At 45.2% G+C, this 20,834-nt stretch overlaps 1 protein-coding gene across 1 annotated transcript; it reads left to right on the top strand.

Moving 5' to 3' along the window:
• The first annotated feature begins 2,347 nt into the window (after nt 1-2,347).
• LOC308358291 (caspase recruitment domain-containing protein 8-like) lies at nt 2,348-11,357 on the top strand. The gene is made up of 5 exons (XM_080828454.1): nt 2,348-2,604; nt 5,774-5,899; nt 6,268-6,409; nt 7,472-7,516; nt 10,837-11,357. The coding sequence occupies exons 1-5, from the start codon at nt 2,356-2,358 to the stop codon at nt 11,100-11,102; spliced, it is 828 nt and encodes a 275-aa protein (XP_080684580.1). The 5' UTR covers nt 2,348-2,355; the 3' UTR covers nt 11,103-11,357.
• Nucleotides 11,358-20,834: the final 9,477 nt, after the last annotated feature.

Raw genomic sequence — 20,834 nt, 5'->3', positions numbered from 1 at the left:
CCAGCTTCTTGTTTCTGTGAATTTTCTGGAGTAAGTTTTGCAAACTCTTTTGGAATATTTTTCTCTAAGCACTGTCTGCATTTAGCAACTTCGGGCAAATATACTCAGTGCACGCTGTTGGTAGTGAACAGACTGCACGGTCAAGGACTCGGGGTGGGTAGCGTGCATCTAACTTGCCCTCAGGTATAGTCCCTCAGATCTCCTTGGCCATGATCCCCACCAGATTCAGAAATCCCAGCAGTCATCTCCCAAACCCAGATGGGAACCCAGTTCCCTGCTGTCTCGGCTCCTTGCACTACCACCAGCTGAAGCGACACATGCCCAGTCAGGGCAACTTAAACAAGAAAAGTTAGGTGTGACCACTTTGGACACTGGTATAATAGGAGAAGGCATAGAATGGCCAAGCCACATTTGGTCTGAGAGGTCCCCTTGGTTCTACTCTTCATATATCTGGTTAAGAAACCTCACTTCGTCCAAATCATCTCTTTTTTGAGAGTCTAATGGACTGTCCAGTAGAACTTTCTGGGATGATGGAAATGTTCTCTTCTGCATCAGCCAATATGGTAGCCATTTGCCACAGGCAGGTATTAAACACTTGAAAAGTGGATAGTACAGCTGAGGAGCTGGATTTTAACTTAATTTAGTTTAATTTAATTTAATTGAAAGTTTAAACGGCCCCTCCTGGCTAGTGGCCATTGTTTGGGCAAAAGAGCTCTAGTTTTTAATCACATCCCTTTCATTTCATTCAGTGAATTGATTTATTTGTTATTTTTAAAGATTTTATTTTTAAATAATCTTCAACACCAAACATGGGACTCAAACCCGTGTCCTTAAGATCAAGAGCCAAGTGCTCCACTGACAGCCAGTCAGGCACCCCTTGTGAGCTGATTTCTAATCATTTCCTTATTTTTGACACTCAAGGGCCCCAGGTAGCAGTGGATCAGAAAACCAGGAATCTGCACAGACACAAGAATCAGGTAATTTTCTAATATAGGATGAAGCCAGGGCTGTGTAGTGGGCTGATGGAAATGTCCTGTGGTCTCCAGGTTGCAAGGGCAAGGCTCTCCCAGATGGATGACGGAAACGCTCGGGGAGCCAGGGTATGGTCTGGGTGCCTCAGGTTGGATTGTGGGTAACACCAGGGTGAAGGGATGTGCCTTTGCCCCTTCAGCTTTTGTGCTTGTTCCTTTTATGGACTTGCCTTCCCTGCCAACATTAGGTTTTAACTGCGCCTTGGGACCATGTAGAAATTTAGCTGTTGTGGTTCCTGCCTGAGGTGAATATTGTCCCCCCACCAAAGCCATCCAGCCTGGCTACCTTTTTAAATTTGGGGGTGCAGTTTCAGCAGTAACCAAGAACATTCTTGTGCCTTTTTTTGTCTGGATTCAAAGAACAATGCCCCTTTTCTTCCCCCTCATACCCTTCTCTCTGATGTCTGGGTTCCCAACAGGACATGTGCAATTCACAGGACACCTTCAGATCATGCCTTTTCTAACAATCCACATCTGACACATGCAATGTATATTTTTCAGAAGATACTTTCTTGGAAGAGGAGACACTAGTGCCCCTCCAGGCTCCTAAACTTTTTTCTGGGGTTGAACCAGCTTGTCATAATTATCTGTTTCTCGGACCTGAAGGAAACGTGGATATTGAGTTGATTGATAAGAGTGCAAACAAATACAGGTAAGAATTGAAGATGCTGATTGTTTCGATAGAATTCTCATATAAAGGAAATATATGCTGTGTGGTATTTACACGTATACCCCTACGTGATAGGGTATGTGATCTATGTCTTAAGACATCGGAAATTTTGTCAATATTCTCTGTATTCTATGCACTGAGTCAGTATTTTCTACCTATGTAGAATACAGAGAAATTGGGGCCCAGAGAGCTTCATTAACTCCCCAGAGTTTTCAAATGTGGTGAAAGTCACAGATGGGTCTTGGACCCCTATCCACCCCAAACTTCACATTCCTCTGTACTTTTATTCTTTAAATCAAAGTCCTGGTCTTCTCCCAGCATGACTATCACTCTGTCTCCTTCCAGCGTCCACTTCCCCATGGCTGGCTTCTATCTGTGGCCAGCGACACGCCTTGGATTCTTGGTAACAGCAGCAGTGACTGTGAGGATAGCGTTCGATTCTTGGAGTCTACACATGAAGTTACAGCAGGAGGAGCAGTGGATGGTGGCAGGCCCATTGTTTGATATCTCCGTGGAGCCTGAGGGGGTCATCGCTGAAATCCACCTCCCTCACATCATCTCCCTGCCAGGTAAGGAGGGGAGAGGGGGCCGTGGGGATGGTGGGGATCATTGTCTGATGGCCTTTGCGCTTGTCTTTCAGCAAATGAGGTCGATATGTCTTGGTTCCACGTTGCGCATTTTAAGGATGAAGGGATGATCCTAGAGGCGCCAGCCCGAGTGGAGCCTTTCTATGCCGTCCTGGAAAACCCCAGCTTCTCTCTGATGGGGATCCTGCTGAGATTGGCTAGTGGGACTGGTGTTTCCGTCCCCATCACTTCCATGGCACTGCTCTATTATCACCTTCACCCCAAAGATACTAAATTTCACCTGTACCTTATCCCCAGTGACTCCTTGCTAATGAAGGTAAGGTTGGCAGATTTTGGAGAAGTGAGAGTTACATTTTCAGCTTATCACCTTGGACCGTCTGTCTCTGTATTAAATAGAAAATGTAAGACACAGCTTTCATTGATAGAAGCAGGAATCCCCCTCCATGTGGTCGATCGGCAAGTGCTGACTCTTGAGCATAGGCAAGAATCTGCAATGGGAATTCAGTTCTACTAAAAATGGAGCTGCCTTTTCTGGCTTTTATGGAGAAGGATAAAGGGAGACGAGACTTACACGGACTGGCAGAGGGAGTCATGCAGAGATTTCATTGTAGATTTTGAAGTTAATAGTGCCCAATTTAAATACTACCCACCTGCCCCCACACCCAGTACACATATACCCCTCCAGAGTCATCCTCCTCCTGTGCAGGGACATCTCCCTCCAGCACATTCGTGAAAGACTCGGAGCTCCCCACCCTTTCCTCAGTTACTGCTGAAGTAGAGGTGCTGGTCATTGTGCCATAGAGCTCATGTTTTCCTAGATTAAGTACCTCTTCTCTCCCTTCAGCCTTGGTGGAGAGGTTGCTGGGGAAGATTCCTTTGATTTTCTTAAAATTGGTGAATTCTCCTAGAGCCCAAGAAGAGACAGGTGCATGCCTGCTGGTCATTAGCGTTGTGAGTAACTGTGGGTATTTAAAATACAAGAGAAAATATTTTAGTCTGGATGCCAAAGATGACTGTTCCTGGGTACACAGGAAAAGAAAACAGCAGAAAAAAAAACAAAAAAACAAAGAAAGTCATATGTGGCTCTTGTTTTTGTTCTGGAAACTCCCTGGTTCCCAGCCTGGCCCATGCTGCTCCTTCTTCTTTCCTGGACCCTGAATCTCACACAATCACTTGCTCCTACCTTATTGATTCAGTAGAATCAATGAGGTGGAAATGACCTCACTTTCCTATCACCAACTTGTAAATCTAATTCTCTGCTGGACCTACACCCCTTGGCCCCCTCCTGTGAGGACAAGGCTACCCTCTACTTGCATGAAGCCAGGGTTTGAGACATGTCTGGGATCCCTTTCTCTCTTGCCTTTCCCAGGAGGACACCACACCTGGACGGATCTTCTCTCATGTTCTTTGTCAGTCTCTCTTACCCTGGTGTCCCATTTCCTTCAGTCACCCCAGATGAACGCTACCTACCATATTACAGAGAGGCTTTCCTTCTCCTATAGTTTTCATTTTTCTCTTCTTCTTTTTAAAAACCTTTTATCTTATTTTTCACATTAACATACAATTTATTATTTCTTTCAAGGGTACAGGTCTGTGATTCATCAGTCTTATATAATACCCAGTACCCATTATAACACTTACCCTTCCCAATGGCCATCACCCAATACCCCAATCTCTACCTTTTCCTCCCCTCCAGCAACCCTCAGTTTGTTTCCTAAATTAGGAGTCTCTTAGGGGGGCGCCTGGGTGGCTCAGTGGGTTAAGCCTCTGCCTTTGGCTCAGGTCATGATCTCAGGGTTCTGGGATCGAGACCCATATTGGGATTCTGCTCAGTGGGGAGTCTGCTTCCCCCCACACCCCCCACCCCTGCTCTCTCTGTCTGCCTCTCTGCCTGCTTGTGATCTCTGTCTGTCAAATAAATAAATACAATCTTTTAAAAAAAGTCTCTTAGGGTTTGTCTCCCTCTCTGATTTCATCTTGTTTCATCTTTTCCTCTCTTCCCCCATGATCTTGTATGGTTTCTTAATTTCTACCCATCAGTGAGATCATATGATAGTCGTCTTTCTCTGATTAACTTATTTCCCTTAGCATAATACCCTCTAGTTCCATCCATGTGTTTGCAAATGACAAGATTTCATTTTTTGATGGCTAAGTAGCATTTGTGTGTGTGTGTGTGTGTGTGTGTGTATAAATATATATTTGGATATATATATATATATATATATATATATATATATATATATATACACACATACATATATATCCTTCATCTGTTGATGGACATCTGGGCTCTTTCCTTAGTTTAACTATTGTGGCCATTGCTGCTATAAACATTGGGGTGCAGGTGCCCCTTTGGATTACTACATTTGTATCTTGGGGTAAATACCCAGTAGTGCAATTGCTGGGTCATAGGGTAGCTCTATTTTCAACTTTTTGAGGAACCTCCGTACTGTTTTCCAGAGTGGCCGCACCAGCTTGCATTTTCAGCAGCAGTGTAAGAGGTTTCCCTTTCTCCGCATCCTCACCAGAATTTGTCATTTCCTGACTTGTTAATTTTAGCCATTCTGACTGGTGTGAGGTGGTATCTCACTGTGGTTTTGATTTGTATTTCCCTGATGTCGAGGGATGATGAGCACTTTTTCATGTGTCTGTTGGCCAATTGAATGTCTTCTTCGCAGAAATGTTTGTTCCCGGTCTTCTGCCCATTTCTTGATTGGATTATTTGTTCTTTGGTTGTTGAGTTGGTAAGTTCTTTATAGATTTTGGATAATAGCCCTTTATCTGATTAGACATTTGTAAATAGCTTCTCCCATTCTGTAGGTTGTCTTTGGTTTTGCCGACTGTTTCCTTTGCTGTGCAAAAGCTTTTTATCTTGATGAAATCCTAATAGTTCACTTTTGCCCTTGCTTCCCTTACATTTGGAGACATGTGTAGCAAGAAGTTGATGCTGCTGAGGTCACAGAGTTTGCTACCTGTGTCCTCCTCCAGGATTTTGATGGATTCCTGTCTCACATTTAGGTCTTTCAACCATTTTGAGTGTATTTTTGTGTCTGGTGTAAGGAAATGGCCCAGTTTCATTCTTCTGCATGTGGCTCTCCAATTTTCCCAACATAATTGGTTGAAGAGACTGTCTTTTTTCCATTGGATATAGGGGGATTGGGGTAATAGGGTGATGGCCATTGGGGAGGGCATGCGTTGTAATGAGCACTGGGAATTATATACGACTAATGAATCACTTACCTCTGAAACTAATAATAACAAAAATAAATAAAACTAAAAATAAATCCCCTCATGTACAGAGACATATCCATATATATATATACACATACACACACACACACATATATATATACAACTCTTAACATCAGTTGAATCATATCATACATGCTGCTTAATACAATATACCGAGAGCTTTGTGTGCCATTACTTTTGCTTATTTACGTTTAGCTTTGCTCCCTGATTTGCTTCTGCTGCTTCTTCCTCAGGCAATAGATGAAGAAGAAACTAAGTTTCACGGTGTGCGTCTGCAGACCTCACCCCCCATGGACCCCTTGTATTTTGCTGCCCGTTATATTGTGTCCGGTTCAGCTCACCTGGAAATAATACCCGAGGTCAGTAGAATTCAAATCTAACTCAAATTTACTTCGGGTTTCAAAATATTTTGTACTTTTGAAAAAAAACATAGAAGACCCGTAGAGGGTCAGTAGTTCAGGTGATTATTCTCCGAACCATATTCTGATAAGAGGAACGGTAGGCTGAAGACTACCTTTCCTTCCATGGAATAATACTATTTCCTAGAATTGTAAACTTAAAAGATTGTTGACCATTTACCTCTGTTTTTTTTTTTTTCTCAACCGGCCATGAGACTGTATAGTAAATGGATAATATTTCAGTAGCCAGTTCACTGCAGGCAAAGGGACCTTGACACTCACCCCACCAATCCCCTGAAGCTTTAAATCAAATGGTGTCTTTCCTCTAGGAGTTGAAATTATCCTACAGGAGTCCTGGAGAAATCCAAGTGTTCTCTAAAGTCTATGCTGGGAAGATAGAGAAAACAATTGAACTTGAAGTTATTGAGAAAAGACACAAGACTTTGGTCTGGCGCACTTTGGTGAAGCCAGGTAGGTAAAAATATGAGGCTGAAATTCGGGGTAGGGGGGAATCATGCATCTCTCCCCTTGGTTGTCGTGAAGTGTGTCAGAGGAGAAGGTCTGTTTATGGTCCCAACCCAGAGAAGAAGAAAAATCTACTGCCAGTTGATAGTCAATGTTGAGTTGAAACAAATGTTGGCAGTGATCATGTGTGCCTGGGATAGGGATGCCTTTGATGTCGAGAACTGGACCCTCTCATACCTAGCAGGTAGTAAACAAGAGATGCTAATTATAAGAATCAGAAGGAGCAGAAGGTTGATTTAAGTCTATCTTCTGGCCAAGTTTATAATCGTTGTCATACACAGAGTCTAAGCAGCTGCTGAGGAAAGAAGGACACAAAATTTATCAAAACTTCAAATACGTCAGGGCTTCTAGAAAGAAAATGTGAGAGCATGTGGAAGGTTTCATGGTAAATACAGTTTACTTATTTCCCAAATGGTGGCTCCAATCTGCAAATCTCCCCCAACTTACAGGTGTGTTCAATGTATAAATTCTGCACTATCACAATCCCAGTATTATAGCATTTAAAGTACATCCTCAATTATTGTTCAAATGTACTCATTTAATGGTGGTATTTTGTGTCTAAAATACATTTGCCTAGATAATATAGGTAGAGAAGTATGATAATTTTACTGTAGCTTTCACATTTCCTTACATATTTGCTTAGAAATAGAAATAGAAAGAATATTGGGAAAAAAGTGCTCCTCCCTCTGATGCATTTCCTTAACAGGCAGTGAGTGATCTTCTACTTATTTGGGTTCCATTAGTATATCGATGTTCCAATGGGATCCTTAACGTAGGAAATGGAATTAAATTATTTTAGTGCATCTCATCAAAGACTAGAGAAACTACAGAAGTGCCTTGCTGGCTCATTCATAAGAACCTGGGCCTCTTGGCCTAGGCATTGTGAGTTTTATTTCTATGTTGGGTGTAGAGATTAAAAAAAAAAAATCTTAAAAAAAAAAAAGAGAAGAAAAGCTAAATAAAGGTAAATGGTTTATTTCATTCTCCCAACTTTCCCTTCTTTCCTAGTGGATCTCCAGTATCATGCTGCTTCGTCCCCTTCTCCCCACTCAGGTGAGTGCAGTGTCCACACCAAGCGTCAGAGGGATGGGTCTGATTTCAGGAGGTTTTGAGGGGTGTGATGTGGCTCAATGAGGGATCCTACCTTCTCTTCAGTTACAGAGACTGAGTGCTGTCAGACACAAAGAAGGAGTCTGAGCCACCTGAGCGAATTCATGGGAGGGTTTAATATGCAGACTCTGAGCACGCAACCATGTCTTATTGGGGAAAATATCTTGTATCTGATGAACTCTCAGTGAAAGCAGTTCGATATGGCTGGAGATGAAACTTTACAGGGACGGAGGACACATGAGACCAGAGGCAGGCAAGACAGAGAAGTTGAAAGCAGAAGGGTGATGGCTGAACTCTTTTGGTCCTTAGGCTGAAGGCAAAGGGGGACTTAGGAGAGGTGGGTAGCAATGCACTCACTGTTCTGAACAGTGTGGATGACTGTGGGTGAGGAATGGACAGGAAGTGGGAGCTGGGTTAGGAGGCTGTTGTGAAAATTGAGAACAGGGATTATCTGGGAAATGGTTAAAGTTACTGGAGGGGATAGGTAGCAGAGAAAGAAATTATGCAAAGTAAGGAGTCAAGGGGCGCCTGGCTAGCTCAGTCAGAAGAACATGTGATTCTTGATCTTGGGTAGTTGTGAGTTCAAGCCCCACCTTGGGAGTAGAGATCCTATAATAATAATAATGATGATGATGATGATGATGATGATGATGATAACTTTTAAAAATAAATAAATAAGATATAATAAGAGTCAAGATTCAGAGGACTACCTAATGACATCCGCATTGTCAGCTTTGTCACTCTCCACACAGTAAAAGTGACAGGCCTCCTATCTCAAAACAGATCATCCGGGAGGAGAAAGGGAACATCCCCTGATCCCTCTTACTCCTCTCACTCCTCCCGGGCTTGAAATGGCACAAACCCACTTCCTGGCCAGCTGGTGTTATGGTCAGGGGGCCCAGAGAGGCAGATGAGCTACAGAAAATCAGACCCCACACCTGGAGTTGCAGTTGGGTTCAAACCCAACAGATACAGTTGAGAATGAGGTAAAGATGATTTCACAATGGAAATTGAAGGGATTTATGTAGGTGGTGAGTGTGTAGCACCAAGAAGATGTCTCTACCCTTCCTCTTCTTTTTTTTTTTAAGATTATTTATTTATTTATTTGACAGAGAGAGAAACACAAGTAGGCAGAGAGGCAGGCAGATAGAGAGGGAGAAGCAGGCTCCCCGCCGAGCAGAGAGCCCGATGCGGGGCTTGATCCCAGGATCCTGGGATCATGACCTGAGCCGAAGGCAGAGGCTTAACCCACTGAGCCACCCAGGTGCCCCTACCCTTCCTCTTCTACAAGCTCTTGAGCAAGAGCCATCTGCCACCTGGTGTCAGAAGGATGAAACTGACCCTCGTGTGCTCTCTCTAGAACACCCTTCAGAAGCTGCTGCCAGCCCACGTCTTGCGTCAGATCATTCTGGCCAGCATGCACTGTGAAGCCTGACATCTCTCTCCCCCTCTTTGCCTTTTGGCCTGGTGGCATCTTGTATTTAATACCAGAATCCTACTCCTCGAAATCCTCCTCTGATACTAACTCTTCTGTGAAGACTTTGCCTGAAAGTCTAGTCATCCCCTCTTTTCTGAGCCAAGGGCTAAGTTTGCATTTTTCTCCTATGGAATTATTGTGATAAAAATGATCATGGTGACAAATGCAGCTTATTGAATGCCTGTTGCGTGACAAATATTCAAGGTACGTATAGCTGTGCATTATACTCATCACTTCTGTCTAGTCCTGTCAATGTACTTTGGCTGGCTTCTGCAGAGAAGCAGGGAGGAGCATCAGAGTGAACATGGAAGTGGTAGCAGTCCTGTATGGAACGTAGCCTGAGACAGACGCACACCTCACACTCATGGGGTTTCTATTCCAGCAGGTGGAAACAATGAAGCTGATTTCCCAGTGCTTATCGAAATACAGTTGTGATACACGTTCCAAAGGAAAATTAGAGGGATTTAAGAGAGGTTGAAATGGGAGGCTCAGATCTAACCTTGAGGGAGTTGAAAAAGTTTCTGAGTGTATCCTGGAGAGAGGAAAAAGTGAAATTTATGTCCAATTAAGGAGATGGAATAGAAATTGCTAAACAAATGGGGCAGCAAGAATAGGTTAAGTTGAGAATCTTTCTGTGAGAGGAACTTCATTCATTCAAATTGAGGAGTCACTGAACGGACACTTCCAATGACTTTTCAGGAGAAGCACCAAGACTTCACAGAAATCACATCGTTCAATGAAGGTGTTTGGTTATAATTGTGATGACCGGACATGAATGATCTTCACCACGGTGTTAAAGAACAGAAGTTCTAGAGGCATGAGTTGTATATAGAAAGCAATCACCCTTTTGGGTGCCTGGGTGGCTGAGTTGATTAAAGGTCCGACTCTTGATCTCAGGTTTGTGAGATCGAGCCCTGTGTCCAGATCCACACTGGGTGTGGAGCCTGCTTAAGATTTTCTCTCTCTCTCTCCCTCTGCCTTTCTCTCCCTACTGGTGCTCTCTCTCTCTCTTTCTCTCTCAAAAAGAAAAAAAAAAAGACAATCATGCCTTTAATGAAGAAACTGAGGAATTCGAAAGCGATATGTTTTAGCTAAGGTCACACAGGTATTATGTATGGTCACCAGCGTGAACCCTGAGTTGGCATGATGCAAAATACCTTCTTCTCTCCAGTGCTCCCTGTCCCCTCTGGGTTGTACTTCACCAGTTAAATCTCTTTCTACACCGTTTATCAGAAGACCGTTGAGGGTGGGGAGCTAGTCTATTGCACCTTGACGTCTGGTATCATGTGTGCCAATGTGTGAACTTGAAATATGTTAGAAGGATGAATAGATGAATGTGGAAAAAGATAGGCCTTCTGTAGGGTTCCAGTGAAAACCAGAAAGTAAAGAAGGAGAGGTGCTCAAAGCTTGGAGAAGAGGGAATGGAATTGCAGAAGAGGGATCATTGAGTTTCCCTGGATTCATACACCCCTGGGAATGGACTGGAAATCCTGAGGATGTGTGTGTAAGATCTGGGCAACATGCGAAAGAGAATGAGCAACATCTCCACACAGAATTATGCCTTTAAGCGGTGGCTGGGTGACTCAGCTGGTTAAGTGTGTGACTCTTGATCTCAGTTCAGGTCTTGACTCAGGGTCATGAGTTCAGGCCCCATTTGGGGCTCCATGCTGGGCCTGGAGCCTACTTCAATTAAAAATATATATATGTGTGTTTACACTGAGCATACATCTTGAACCCCATAAGTGAGCTATCCCTTTCTGAGTCTGCAACTCTTTCTTGTGTCCAGTTGAGACGTTTATGAAGGAGAACCACCGGCACCTGCGAGACAGGCTGGGGGACCTGAGCGGAGTACTAGATGATCTTCAGGACAGTGAGGTCATCACCGAGGAAGAGAGGGAGCTGGTGCAGCAGATTACAAGAGAGAAGATGAAGAATGAGACCCTGCTGAGGATGGTGGAGAAGAAAGGGCCCCAGGCCCTGGAGATACTCTTTAGAAGCCTTCAGCAAAGAGATCCTTACCTGATGTCCTACCTCAGCCAGCTGAGTTTATAACAGTGACTCAGGCCAATACTCAGGAAGAGAGAATCCTGTGTCCTCCACTGAAAATGGATACACAGGGGTGCTTGGGTGGCTCAATCATTTAAGTGTCTGACTCTTGATTTCAGCTCAGTTCGTGATCTCGGGTTGTGAGAGTGAGCTCAGCTCTCAGCCCCACACTAAGTGGCGAGTCTGTATGAAATTGTCTTCCTCTGCCCCTCTTCCCACTCTCTCTCCCTCTCTCAAATAAATAAATTAAAGAAATCTTTTAAAAATAAGAAGGAAAGTGGATAAACAGACGTGTGATCATTGAGTTCAGTGTCTAAGACAAAAGAGGTCCAGGTGACACCCAGCCATCACACAGGTTTTATTGAAGACTGATGTGTAACTAGGCAGATACCTATTTCTGTATTCTCATATCTTCCCCTCAACAATATCTCAAGAGAGTAGGAATAGTCATACTAAATATTTTTAAAATTATTTTTTATTAACATAATGTATTATTTGCCCCAGGGGTACAGGTCTATGAATCATCAGGCATACACATTTCACAGCGCTCACCATAGCACATACCCTCCCCAATGTCCATAACCCAGCCACCCTATCCCTACCCCCACCCCCAGCAACCCTCAGTTTGTTTCGTGAGATTGAGCCTCTTATTTCATACTAAATATTTTTTAAGTCAAGTTAAAAAAATTCCCATTTCATCCATTGGCACATTTCTTGGAAATCTGGGCAGAAGAAGGCAAGGCCAGGTGTGTTTATGATTGACGGGGTTGGGGGGTGGCAGGAGACCAAGTCTCCTGAGTTACGTGAGAAGCAATTCCAGTGAACATTACATCTGAGCTGTTACCTGCTCAGAACAGAAGCCAGGAAGGCTTACGAAAAACTCCCTGTTGAGGACGTTCATGACATTCACAAATTCAAATGATTTTGTTTTTGTTTTTAATATGCTGTGTCTTTAACATTTTATCCATTGCTATTTCTACTAGAATGATGAAGTCCCTTGATGGAATAGAGCTCAGGAGTGGAAGCAAATGCCAACATTGGCAGAAAACCTTTGGCCTCTGGTATATAGGCTGGTACTAGGAATGGGCACATTCTGGGACACACAACTTCATGGAACAGCTCTGTGGATCGCAGAGGCGGAGTACGGATCAATGGTGTCCACAGAAGCAGCGAGGGGGAAAAGGAGGAGCATCCAGCTGGTTGTGAGAGAGGCCCTCCTGTATGTCACAGAGATAGGCAGAGCCTGCCATTGGGGCTCTGGCGTTGGACCCTGCCATTTTGTATGCGTCCCAGCTGCCTTTGGACCAGTGTTTGCGTGACATAAGTAATGCTATCCTCTGACTTTGAGCCTAGTTATTTCCTTGTATTTGAAGTGAGTTTGTGGAAGACAGCCTAAAGTTGGGTCAGTTGCCTTTGGGGTTTTTTACCCCATTTTGACAACCTCTGCTTTTAAAGTGGTGTGTTTGGCCATTTGCATTTAACATAATTCTTGGTTAGGATTTAGCCTAGGGCAGCCCTTTTAGTATTTGTTTTCTGTCTATTCCCTTTGTGCTGCATGGCTATCTTTCCTTTCTTGGCTTTTTTAGGGCTTACTTGAAGAGTGTTTAGTATTCCACCTTAATTTATCTGTTGTGTTTTATATGGTACATGGTTCTGTATTTCTTAGTGATTGGGTTAGAGATGAAGAGATACATTCTGAATGCATCGTTCCTCGTATCCATAGTGTGTGAATTAAAGTGGAATCTAGAAACCTTAGCACCATTTTGGCCATGGTACCTTTTATGACCCAGTTGTTTTCAACATTACTCTCTATATAATAAGGTCCCAATCAGAAGAATGGCCTTTATGTTTTTTACTTTCCCTTTTTAAAAAGATTTTATTTATTTATTTTAGAGAGAGATACAGAGAGACCATGAGTAGGAGGAGGAGTAGGGGATAGAGAGACAGAGAGACCATGAGTAGGAGGAGGAGTAGGGGACAGAGAGACAGAGAGAGAGAGAGAGAGAAAATCTCAGGCCGACTCAGTGCTGAGCACAGAACCTGAGGCAGGGCTCCCTCTCTTGATTCTGAATTCACGACTGAGCCGAAATCAAGAGTCAGACACTTAATGGACTAAGCCAAATGATACCCACGTTTTCTAACTTTCAATTGCTGAGTATGTTTTAAAAACCTATGAGGAGTGTCATCTATGATACGTGCCCTGATATTTACCATTTATGTTGTGCTTCTTGTAATCCTGATACTCTACATTTCACTGAACTTCTTTTGGCAATTCTTTTTTTAAGCTTATTTTTTTCAGTGATCTCTACACCCAACAAGGGGCTCAAACTCATGACCCTGAAGTCAAGACTTGCAGACTCTACTGACTGAACCAACCAGGCACATCCACAATTCTTTTAAAGCAAATCTCCTGACTATGGATTCACTTAATTTCCCTTCATCTAGAGATGTCTTTATATTGCTTTCATTCCTGAAAGATATTTTTGCTGAACATAATGGCAGTTCTTTTCTTCAGCCATTTATTTCTGGTTTTCATGGCTCCTAATGAGAAATCTGCCATCATTTAGATTGTTTCCCTATATGGAATGTATCATTTTTCTCTGGCTATTTTCAAGATTCGTTTCCTTTGTCTTTGGTTTTCAATAATTAGATTATGATACATCTGGGTATGGATTTCTTTGGGTTTGTCCTATTTGGAATTCACTTAATTCCTGAAATTTGTAAGTTTATGTTTTTTCAGCAAACTTGAAAATTTACCAATATTATTTTTTAAAGATATGTATTAAATATACATACATGCTAAATGTGTGTGTGTGTGTGCTCACGTGCGTATTTGCTTCCATGTCTTGGAGATATATATATATAGAGAGAGAGAGAGCGATAGCTATATTTTTTTAAAGTTTTTTTTTTAACTAGGCTCCATAACCTGTGTGGAACTTATCATGAGGTTTGGCTTGAACTCATGACTCTAAGATTAAGACCTGAGCTGAAATCAAGAGTCATATGCTTAATCGGCTGAGCTACCCAGCACCTCTAAGTGTATTTTTTTTCAATCCTGCATTTCTTTCCCCTCTCCTTTAGGGACTCTGATGGTATGAATGTTAGGTTTTTGTTGTTGTCCCATAGTTCTCTGAGACTTAATTGTTTTCCTATTATTTCCTCTCCTTGTTCTGCTTGCATAACACTGATTTATTTATTTATATATATTTTTAAAGATTTCATTTATTCACTTATTTATTTAGAGAGAGTAAGAGAGCAGGGAAAAGTGAGATGTAGAGGAGAGGGAGAGAGAGAATCTCAAGCAGACTCCATGCTGAGGGCAGAGCCTGACCCAGGGCTGGATCCCAGGACCCTGAGATCATGACCTGAATTGAAATCAAGAGTCAGACACATAACCATCTGAGCCACCTAGGTGCCCCTTTCTTTTCTTTTGCTAGTAAATTTCTTGCCCTGGCCTCCTTCTGTCTAAAAAACTTTCCATTTTTTTACCACTCCTCTGAGTCCATCTCTCTACTAGAAGGGATGCTGCCTGGCACATGGATCATTGAATAAAGTTCATTAGTTGAATTTTTATTCTTGAAGGAGGTTGTTTCCATATCTTCATTACTGTGAATAACGTGTCAATGAATGTGGGGCTCAGGTAGCTCTTTGAGAGGCTGATTTCATTTCCTTCAGATAGATACACGGAAGTGGGGACAATCTGGTAGTCCTATTTTTGATATTCTGAGGGAGCTCCATAATATCAACTCACTATCAACTGTGCCCCTCCAACAGGGCACAAGGGTTTCTTTTCCCCCACATCCTCAACACTTGTTATTGCTTTTCTTTTTTATAAGATTGATTTTATTTATTTATTTATTTATTTATTTATTTATTTATTTGACAAACAGAGATCACAAGTAGACAGAGAGGCAGGCAGCGGGGTGGGGTCGGGGGGAAGCAGGCTCCCCACTGAGCAGAGAGCCCAATGTGGGGCTCAATCCCAGGACCCTGAGATCATGACCTGAGCTGAAGGCAGAGGCTTAATGACTGAGCCACCCAGAAGCCCCTGCTTTTCTTTCTGATAAGAGCCATTCTAACAGTTGTAAAGTGATATTTTATTGTGGTTTTTATTTGCATTTCTTTGATTTCATGTACACCCTTCACAGGTGGCTTTTCTTTGGATAATGCAAGTGCCTGACTTAAACTTTGCTTGCCAAGGCATCCATGTCCAAGACAAACATAGTTATCTCAAGAAACACCCTGCCAGGGGCCCCCAGGTGGCTCCGGTCAGGATCTGAGGGTCCTGGGATCCAGTCCTATATCGGGCTCCTTGCTCAGTGGGGAGTCTGCAGCAGGTTCTCCTGATGTGTACGACGTGTATGGCATGTGTGAGGTGTGAGTGGATGTCAGAAATGAAATCCGGGGATGTGTGCTGTGTGGACAACCAGGACATAATCCATTACCGAGGTCCAGGTGGGAAGCATCTGTCTGAATCCACCCACCAGATGTACATTTCATAACAGGAGACACCTTGTCTTACTCGTTGCTGGATTCTCAACCCACAGAACATCATAGGTACTCAATAAATGCTAGAGTAATAAATAAAAGAGAGAATGAATCCTACTGACTGCTCCCTGCGAAAAAACAAAGCTCAGCCCCCATTCCTCTTTCTCTCATTCTCCCTTCCAGCCTTATATTTGACGGGGGGGGGGGTGCCTTATTTGGGCTGACACTGCCTCTTGAGGCTTCTGCTTTCTGGGAACATGGGTGACAAGCACAGTTGTTTTACGTAGTTGTGAGGAATAAATGCGACGTGCATGGAGGGCATTAGCAGAACACTGGATATGTGTCGTGTTCAATAAACAACGGCACCAGTGATGAGCGCTGAGATGGGATTTTCCAGCCAACAACTGTCATGGCCCCTGCTATGGGCTGGCCTGCGCTGGGGATGTGGAAGTGAGTAAGGCATGGTCCCTCTAGGAGTGCACAGCCTGGTGGGCGTGCCAGTCACACACACAACCATAATGCCAGGTAGTCGCACCCTGTAATGGATACTTGATGCATGATGGACTGAAGGAGCAGAGCGAAGACCCCTGAATTTCCCTAGCAATGATGTTGATGCTGAAGGATGTGGGTGTGTCCAGGAACACAGCGGGAGGAGGGGGATTCATGCCTTACCATTCATTGTGGTTCATGCCTTACCACAATGAACAATGAGAAACCCAAAGGACATGACAAACTCATTCTTTACTTTGTCACCAAACCTGCCTCCCTGAAATTTGCCAAACATTGGTTCTTTCTCTGCCACTCCTCCCTCTTCTCTCTGGCAGTCTCTCGCTTACATTCTCAATCTTATGTCCTGAGGAAATAACAGAGGGTGATGTACATGTTCTGTATCTGATTGGGGTGTTGATCACACAGGTGATTATATTTGTCAAAACTCATACTAAACATTGAAGATCTGTGCATTTCACTCTATATAGCTTTTTAAAAAAAAGCAACCAACCAAACAACTAACTGATCAAAACAAAACAAAACAAAACAGTGAATGTAGAATAGAAATCAGAAATCACAAGTAGTCCAAGCAGAAGAGGACTGTACTCCCTTCCTTCTGGTGTCTGTACCTCTATTAATGCATCCATCATTACCTGATTATGCTAGAGTAAGCTCAACAACACGGAGAACACCCATACCAGTGCCCCATAGTTTCTAATGTTTACCCAATGCCTGTGTAAGAAGCATGACACTCTACTCACTAACTCTGTGGGCTTTGGGCATATTAGTTCCCTTCTCTGAACCCAGTACAATACAATGGGGGTAAGAAAACCTACCTTGCCAGGGTTGAATGAGCTGATATCATTAGTGCTAATGTTATATCCTTTCAACAAATTCCCAAACTGAGATACAAAGAGGCTAAGTAACTTGTCTAAGGTTACAGCTGTAAATAGTAGAGCTTGGGTTAATACTAAGTCAACTTGATTGCAAAGCTGTCTTATTCACTGGATGAAATTGATTGACTACCTTATTGTATCTATCACTCTCTTCCCTCCCTCCCTCTGTCCCTGAATGCAAGAGCCCACTGTGCCCATCCGCAGTCCCCACAACCTCTGTCCTCACTTTGGACCTCAATCCCTTAGGATGTCTCCAGGATGGATGGATTCCACATCTTCAAAGACTCTCTGGAGGTTTGAAGATAAGGATTCATGTTACCAATATGGCATTACGGGCCTGGTCTCTGAAGATCTGAATTCACTTCTGGCTCAACTACACGTATTTCAAAACACCTTACATGGTTCCAACCTCCACAAGCCACGCTTAGCTCATCTGCAAAACGGGATGTAACTGGGCGTTGTTTTCTCAGAACTATCAAGACCCAGAGTTGAGAAGAAAAAAAAACCAACATCAACCTCCAGTGTAAGGTCAGAGAATCACCAGCAGTCGGGGCAGGTCTCCTGGTCCTGGTGGAGCCGGCCCGAGAGCCCAAGTTCAGCAGAATCTCTGCTACACCCTTTCCACCTCCCAATTTCAGGAGAACTGACTGGAAGAAAGACGTTGCCTTTTCAGAGAGAAATTCATGACCATCAGCTTTCCCCTCCCTTAATATCCTCATGAGGAGAAAGAACAAGAATTTGGGGGGTTCCTGCAAGGGAGACCAGATTAATACCTCCTTGGCCACTGAACTCAGTGACTTACCTTTGTGCTCCCAGAACAGGGAACAACATGTGACCCTGATATATTTTCACGGGACACAGGACTCTACCTAGAATAAAGATGGCATGTCCTAGACCCTCTTCATCTCGCTGGGGTAGTATGACCAAGCTCTGGCCAACAGGATGTGAGTGGCAGTGATGGCGTTTAAGCCTGGAGGCAAGATGGCGGCCATCTTCCTGCAGATGTGAAAAAGGCCCTCAAGTATGGCAGAACGATGAGACAGAAGAAGCTTGGGTGCTTATCTGCCCTGGACAGCTTATATAAGACTGTTCAGTGAGAGAAAAAGGTATTTCTCTTGTATTTAAGGTACTACTCTGTTTTGGAGTTTCCCTGCTCAGTGCAGCCTACTTCAGGAAGTGGGATTATTACTCCCATTCAATAGAGGACAAATAGGAGGTACAGAATGGTTAAGTAATTTGGCCAGCGTCACGAGGCATGAGTGGCAGAGCTGGGATCTGAACCTGGATGGCCTGCCTGGAGAGCTGGGGTTGGAGGTTCTCCCAGGTCTTCCCTGCCCTAGGCGTTGGGACAGGCCATCTCTTTCCAAGACCTTTCCAGGTGGGGGAGTGGTGACAGACGGTCCCACAGCCTCCACCACCAAATATGCACTGTTCTCTCCATCCCTACAGCGCTGAACCCACCTCATGCATGTGCTTGCCCAGCCTCCTCCCATCCCCCACCCCCACCTCAGTGTCCTGCCTCCGGTGCATCCCATCCCCCATGTGGCTCTAGAGGAGTCTCTCTTGCCATCCTCCAGTGCCTTCCCTCCCCCTTTCCTGCTCACATTCCTCCCATGGCTCCCCAGCTCCCACAGGAGAAAGCCCAGCTCCTTAATCTGGCCTTCAAAGCCCTTCACAGAATGGCCTCTGGAACTGCATGGTTCCTTCCTCATTTGAGTTCCCTCTCTCCAGCGAGCTCAACCATCAGCAAGTACCAAGGACCAATCACAGCTGACAGCACCAGGACCTCCCTCCAGAGCCTCCTGGAGGACCCACTGGTCCCTCACATGCATGACATATACGCTGATCTCGGAGTCTCCCTGCAAACCCATTCCTCTTCCGGGGGTCCTCATCCATGGACAGTCTCATGGTTCACCAGTACCAGACCAGATCCCCAGGGAGGTCTTCCTCCTCTTCCTCCTCCTCACTACCCCTCCCCCACCTGTCATCCCTATACCCCACCCCTCTTGCGTTTTCTTTCTGCCTTGTATCCTCCCCTGTGTCCCCACAACCCCTGCCCCAGTTCAGCTCTCCTCTCCCTCTGGATCTCACCCCAGCCTCCTCTCCGGCCTCCTCGCCTTCAGTATTCCCCACTCTAGTCCATCCCCCCCACGGCCCCAGAAGGCTTTCTTCACCCAGGGCTGATCTTGCCCCCTCTCCTAATCACGGCTGCCCCGGAGCTCCCCAGCACCCTGGGACTGCGTTAGCCCCCTGCACCTTCTCCACATCATTCTCGATGTATTTGCCTGTGGGCCTCACATTCCAACGGCAGCTTCTCCTTCTCTAAGTGGGTCCTTAACTTTTCCGCCAAGGACCACTAGCACCTGTCTTCCCTCCGTACGGGATGTGCCCTAAGAGCCTCGGTCAGAATTCAGCTCCTGCTTCAAGGCATAGTCCAAACCAGCTCCTGACACACACACTCTTCCGGACCCTCCCTGCTCATAACACGCGGAGGTCACCCCCAAGCACTGCCCGAATTCCCCACACAAACAATTCTATCCCCCAACCAATTCTATTCCCCTCACCCGACACACAATGAACCCGCCCACCGCCACCTCCCGCGTCCCCACCCGGTGAACTCGCTCATCCATCCAGAGGCCCCGCTTTTCTCTACAGAGGTCTTCCAAGCCCCGCCCCACCCTTCAAACTAGTGTCTCCTGAAGTCCTCTCCCCTTTATCCCGCACTCCCCCCCCCACCCCAGCATTCACCCCCAGATCGGTGGTGCCGCCCGGCAAACGTCCCTGCCCTATCCAGGCCCAATCCTCCCACCCCCGTGCTGGAAACTTGGTGTGTCCCAGGGAGGCATACGGGAACGGGGATCGGGTGAGACCATTACCGAGGAAGGGGTGACGCAGAAAGGGAGTCCCAGTTCAACAAGGGACGGACGGGACCGCTGGCTCCCTTGGTACCTTTCAGATTCGACCGGTGTCTCCCCAGACTTCGCCACCCCCCAATCGCTGCCTCCACCTCACTTAGTGCTGCGGTCTTCCCCCTTCCCGCCAGGTACAAGGCGGTTCACAGGAGCCTCCACTGACGGGGGAAACTCGGGGCAGAAGCGCTTCCGGTTGCCCCAGTACGCCTGCGTGGCGCATTTCCGGAAGCCCGGCCGGTGTCTGTAAAGATGTTGATCCGGGGTGACAAATAGTGGGAGACCTTCCCCATGCAGCATCACCAACGGACAGCCCACATCTTTAGTTTCTCAAAAAGAAAACGGGAGGCCTGATATATAATAACGGCAAATTACTGATGGGCTTAACATGCACTACACAGTATAAGTACATTATTTAAAATTCTCCGACCAGCCTTGCTGAGTTCGTATTATCGCCATTTTACACATGAAGACACTAAGGTTGGCAGGGGTGGGAGGGGGTGCTCAGCAGGTGTCCTGAGAGAGCGGAATGGGAGCCAGTCCTGCGTGACCCCATCCCTACTCGCTGTCTGAGAGCCACTGGAATTGGAGGGACATTCATGGGATGCATGGGTGGCTCAGTTAGTTAAGCACCCAACTCTTGATTTTAGCTCAGGGTATGGTCTCAGGGTCGTGAGATCAAGTCCTATGCAGGGCTCCACACTAGGCGTGGAGCCTGCTTAAGATGCTCTCCCTCTCCCTCTGCACCCCCCTGCAATGCACGCTCTCAATCTCTCTTGAAAGAGAGAGGGAGGCGGGAGGGACGGGAGGGAGGGCGGAAAAGTAAATGCAGGGGTGGAGGTTTGGGCTGGGGAGGACTCTCTGTCGTGTGTCCTCTGGCAAGTCACTGAATCTCTTGGACTTAATTTCCACAGCTGGAAAATGGGCACCATGCCCACCTTCAGGGGTGTTTGTGT

The sequence above is a fragment of the Martes martes genome (genome assembly GCF_963455335.1).
Source record: "Martes martes genome assembly, chromosome: 17".
NCBI classification, from domain to species: Eukaryota; Metazoa; Chordata; class Mammalia; order Carnivora; family Mustelidae; genus Martes; species Martes martes.
Note: the sequence above shows the minus strand (reverse complement) of the source record. Positions and strands in the feature narration are given on the sequence as shown.

Coding starts and splice junctions, on each gene's coding strand:
- LOC308358291 (XM_080828454.1), top strand. CDS start 2,356: ATGTCTTGGTTCCACGTTGCGCATTTTAAGGATGAAGGGATGATCCTA. Junction 5,900..6,267: donor ACCTGGAAATAATACCCGAG/GTCAGTAGAATT, acceptor TCTTTCCTCTAG/GAGTTGAAATTATCCTACAG. Junction 6,410..7,471: donor GCGCACTTTGGTGAAGCCAG/GTAGGTAAAAAT, acceptor CTTCTTTCCTAG/TGGATCTCCAGTATCATGCT.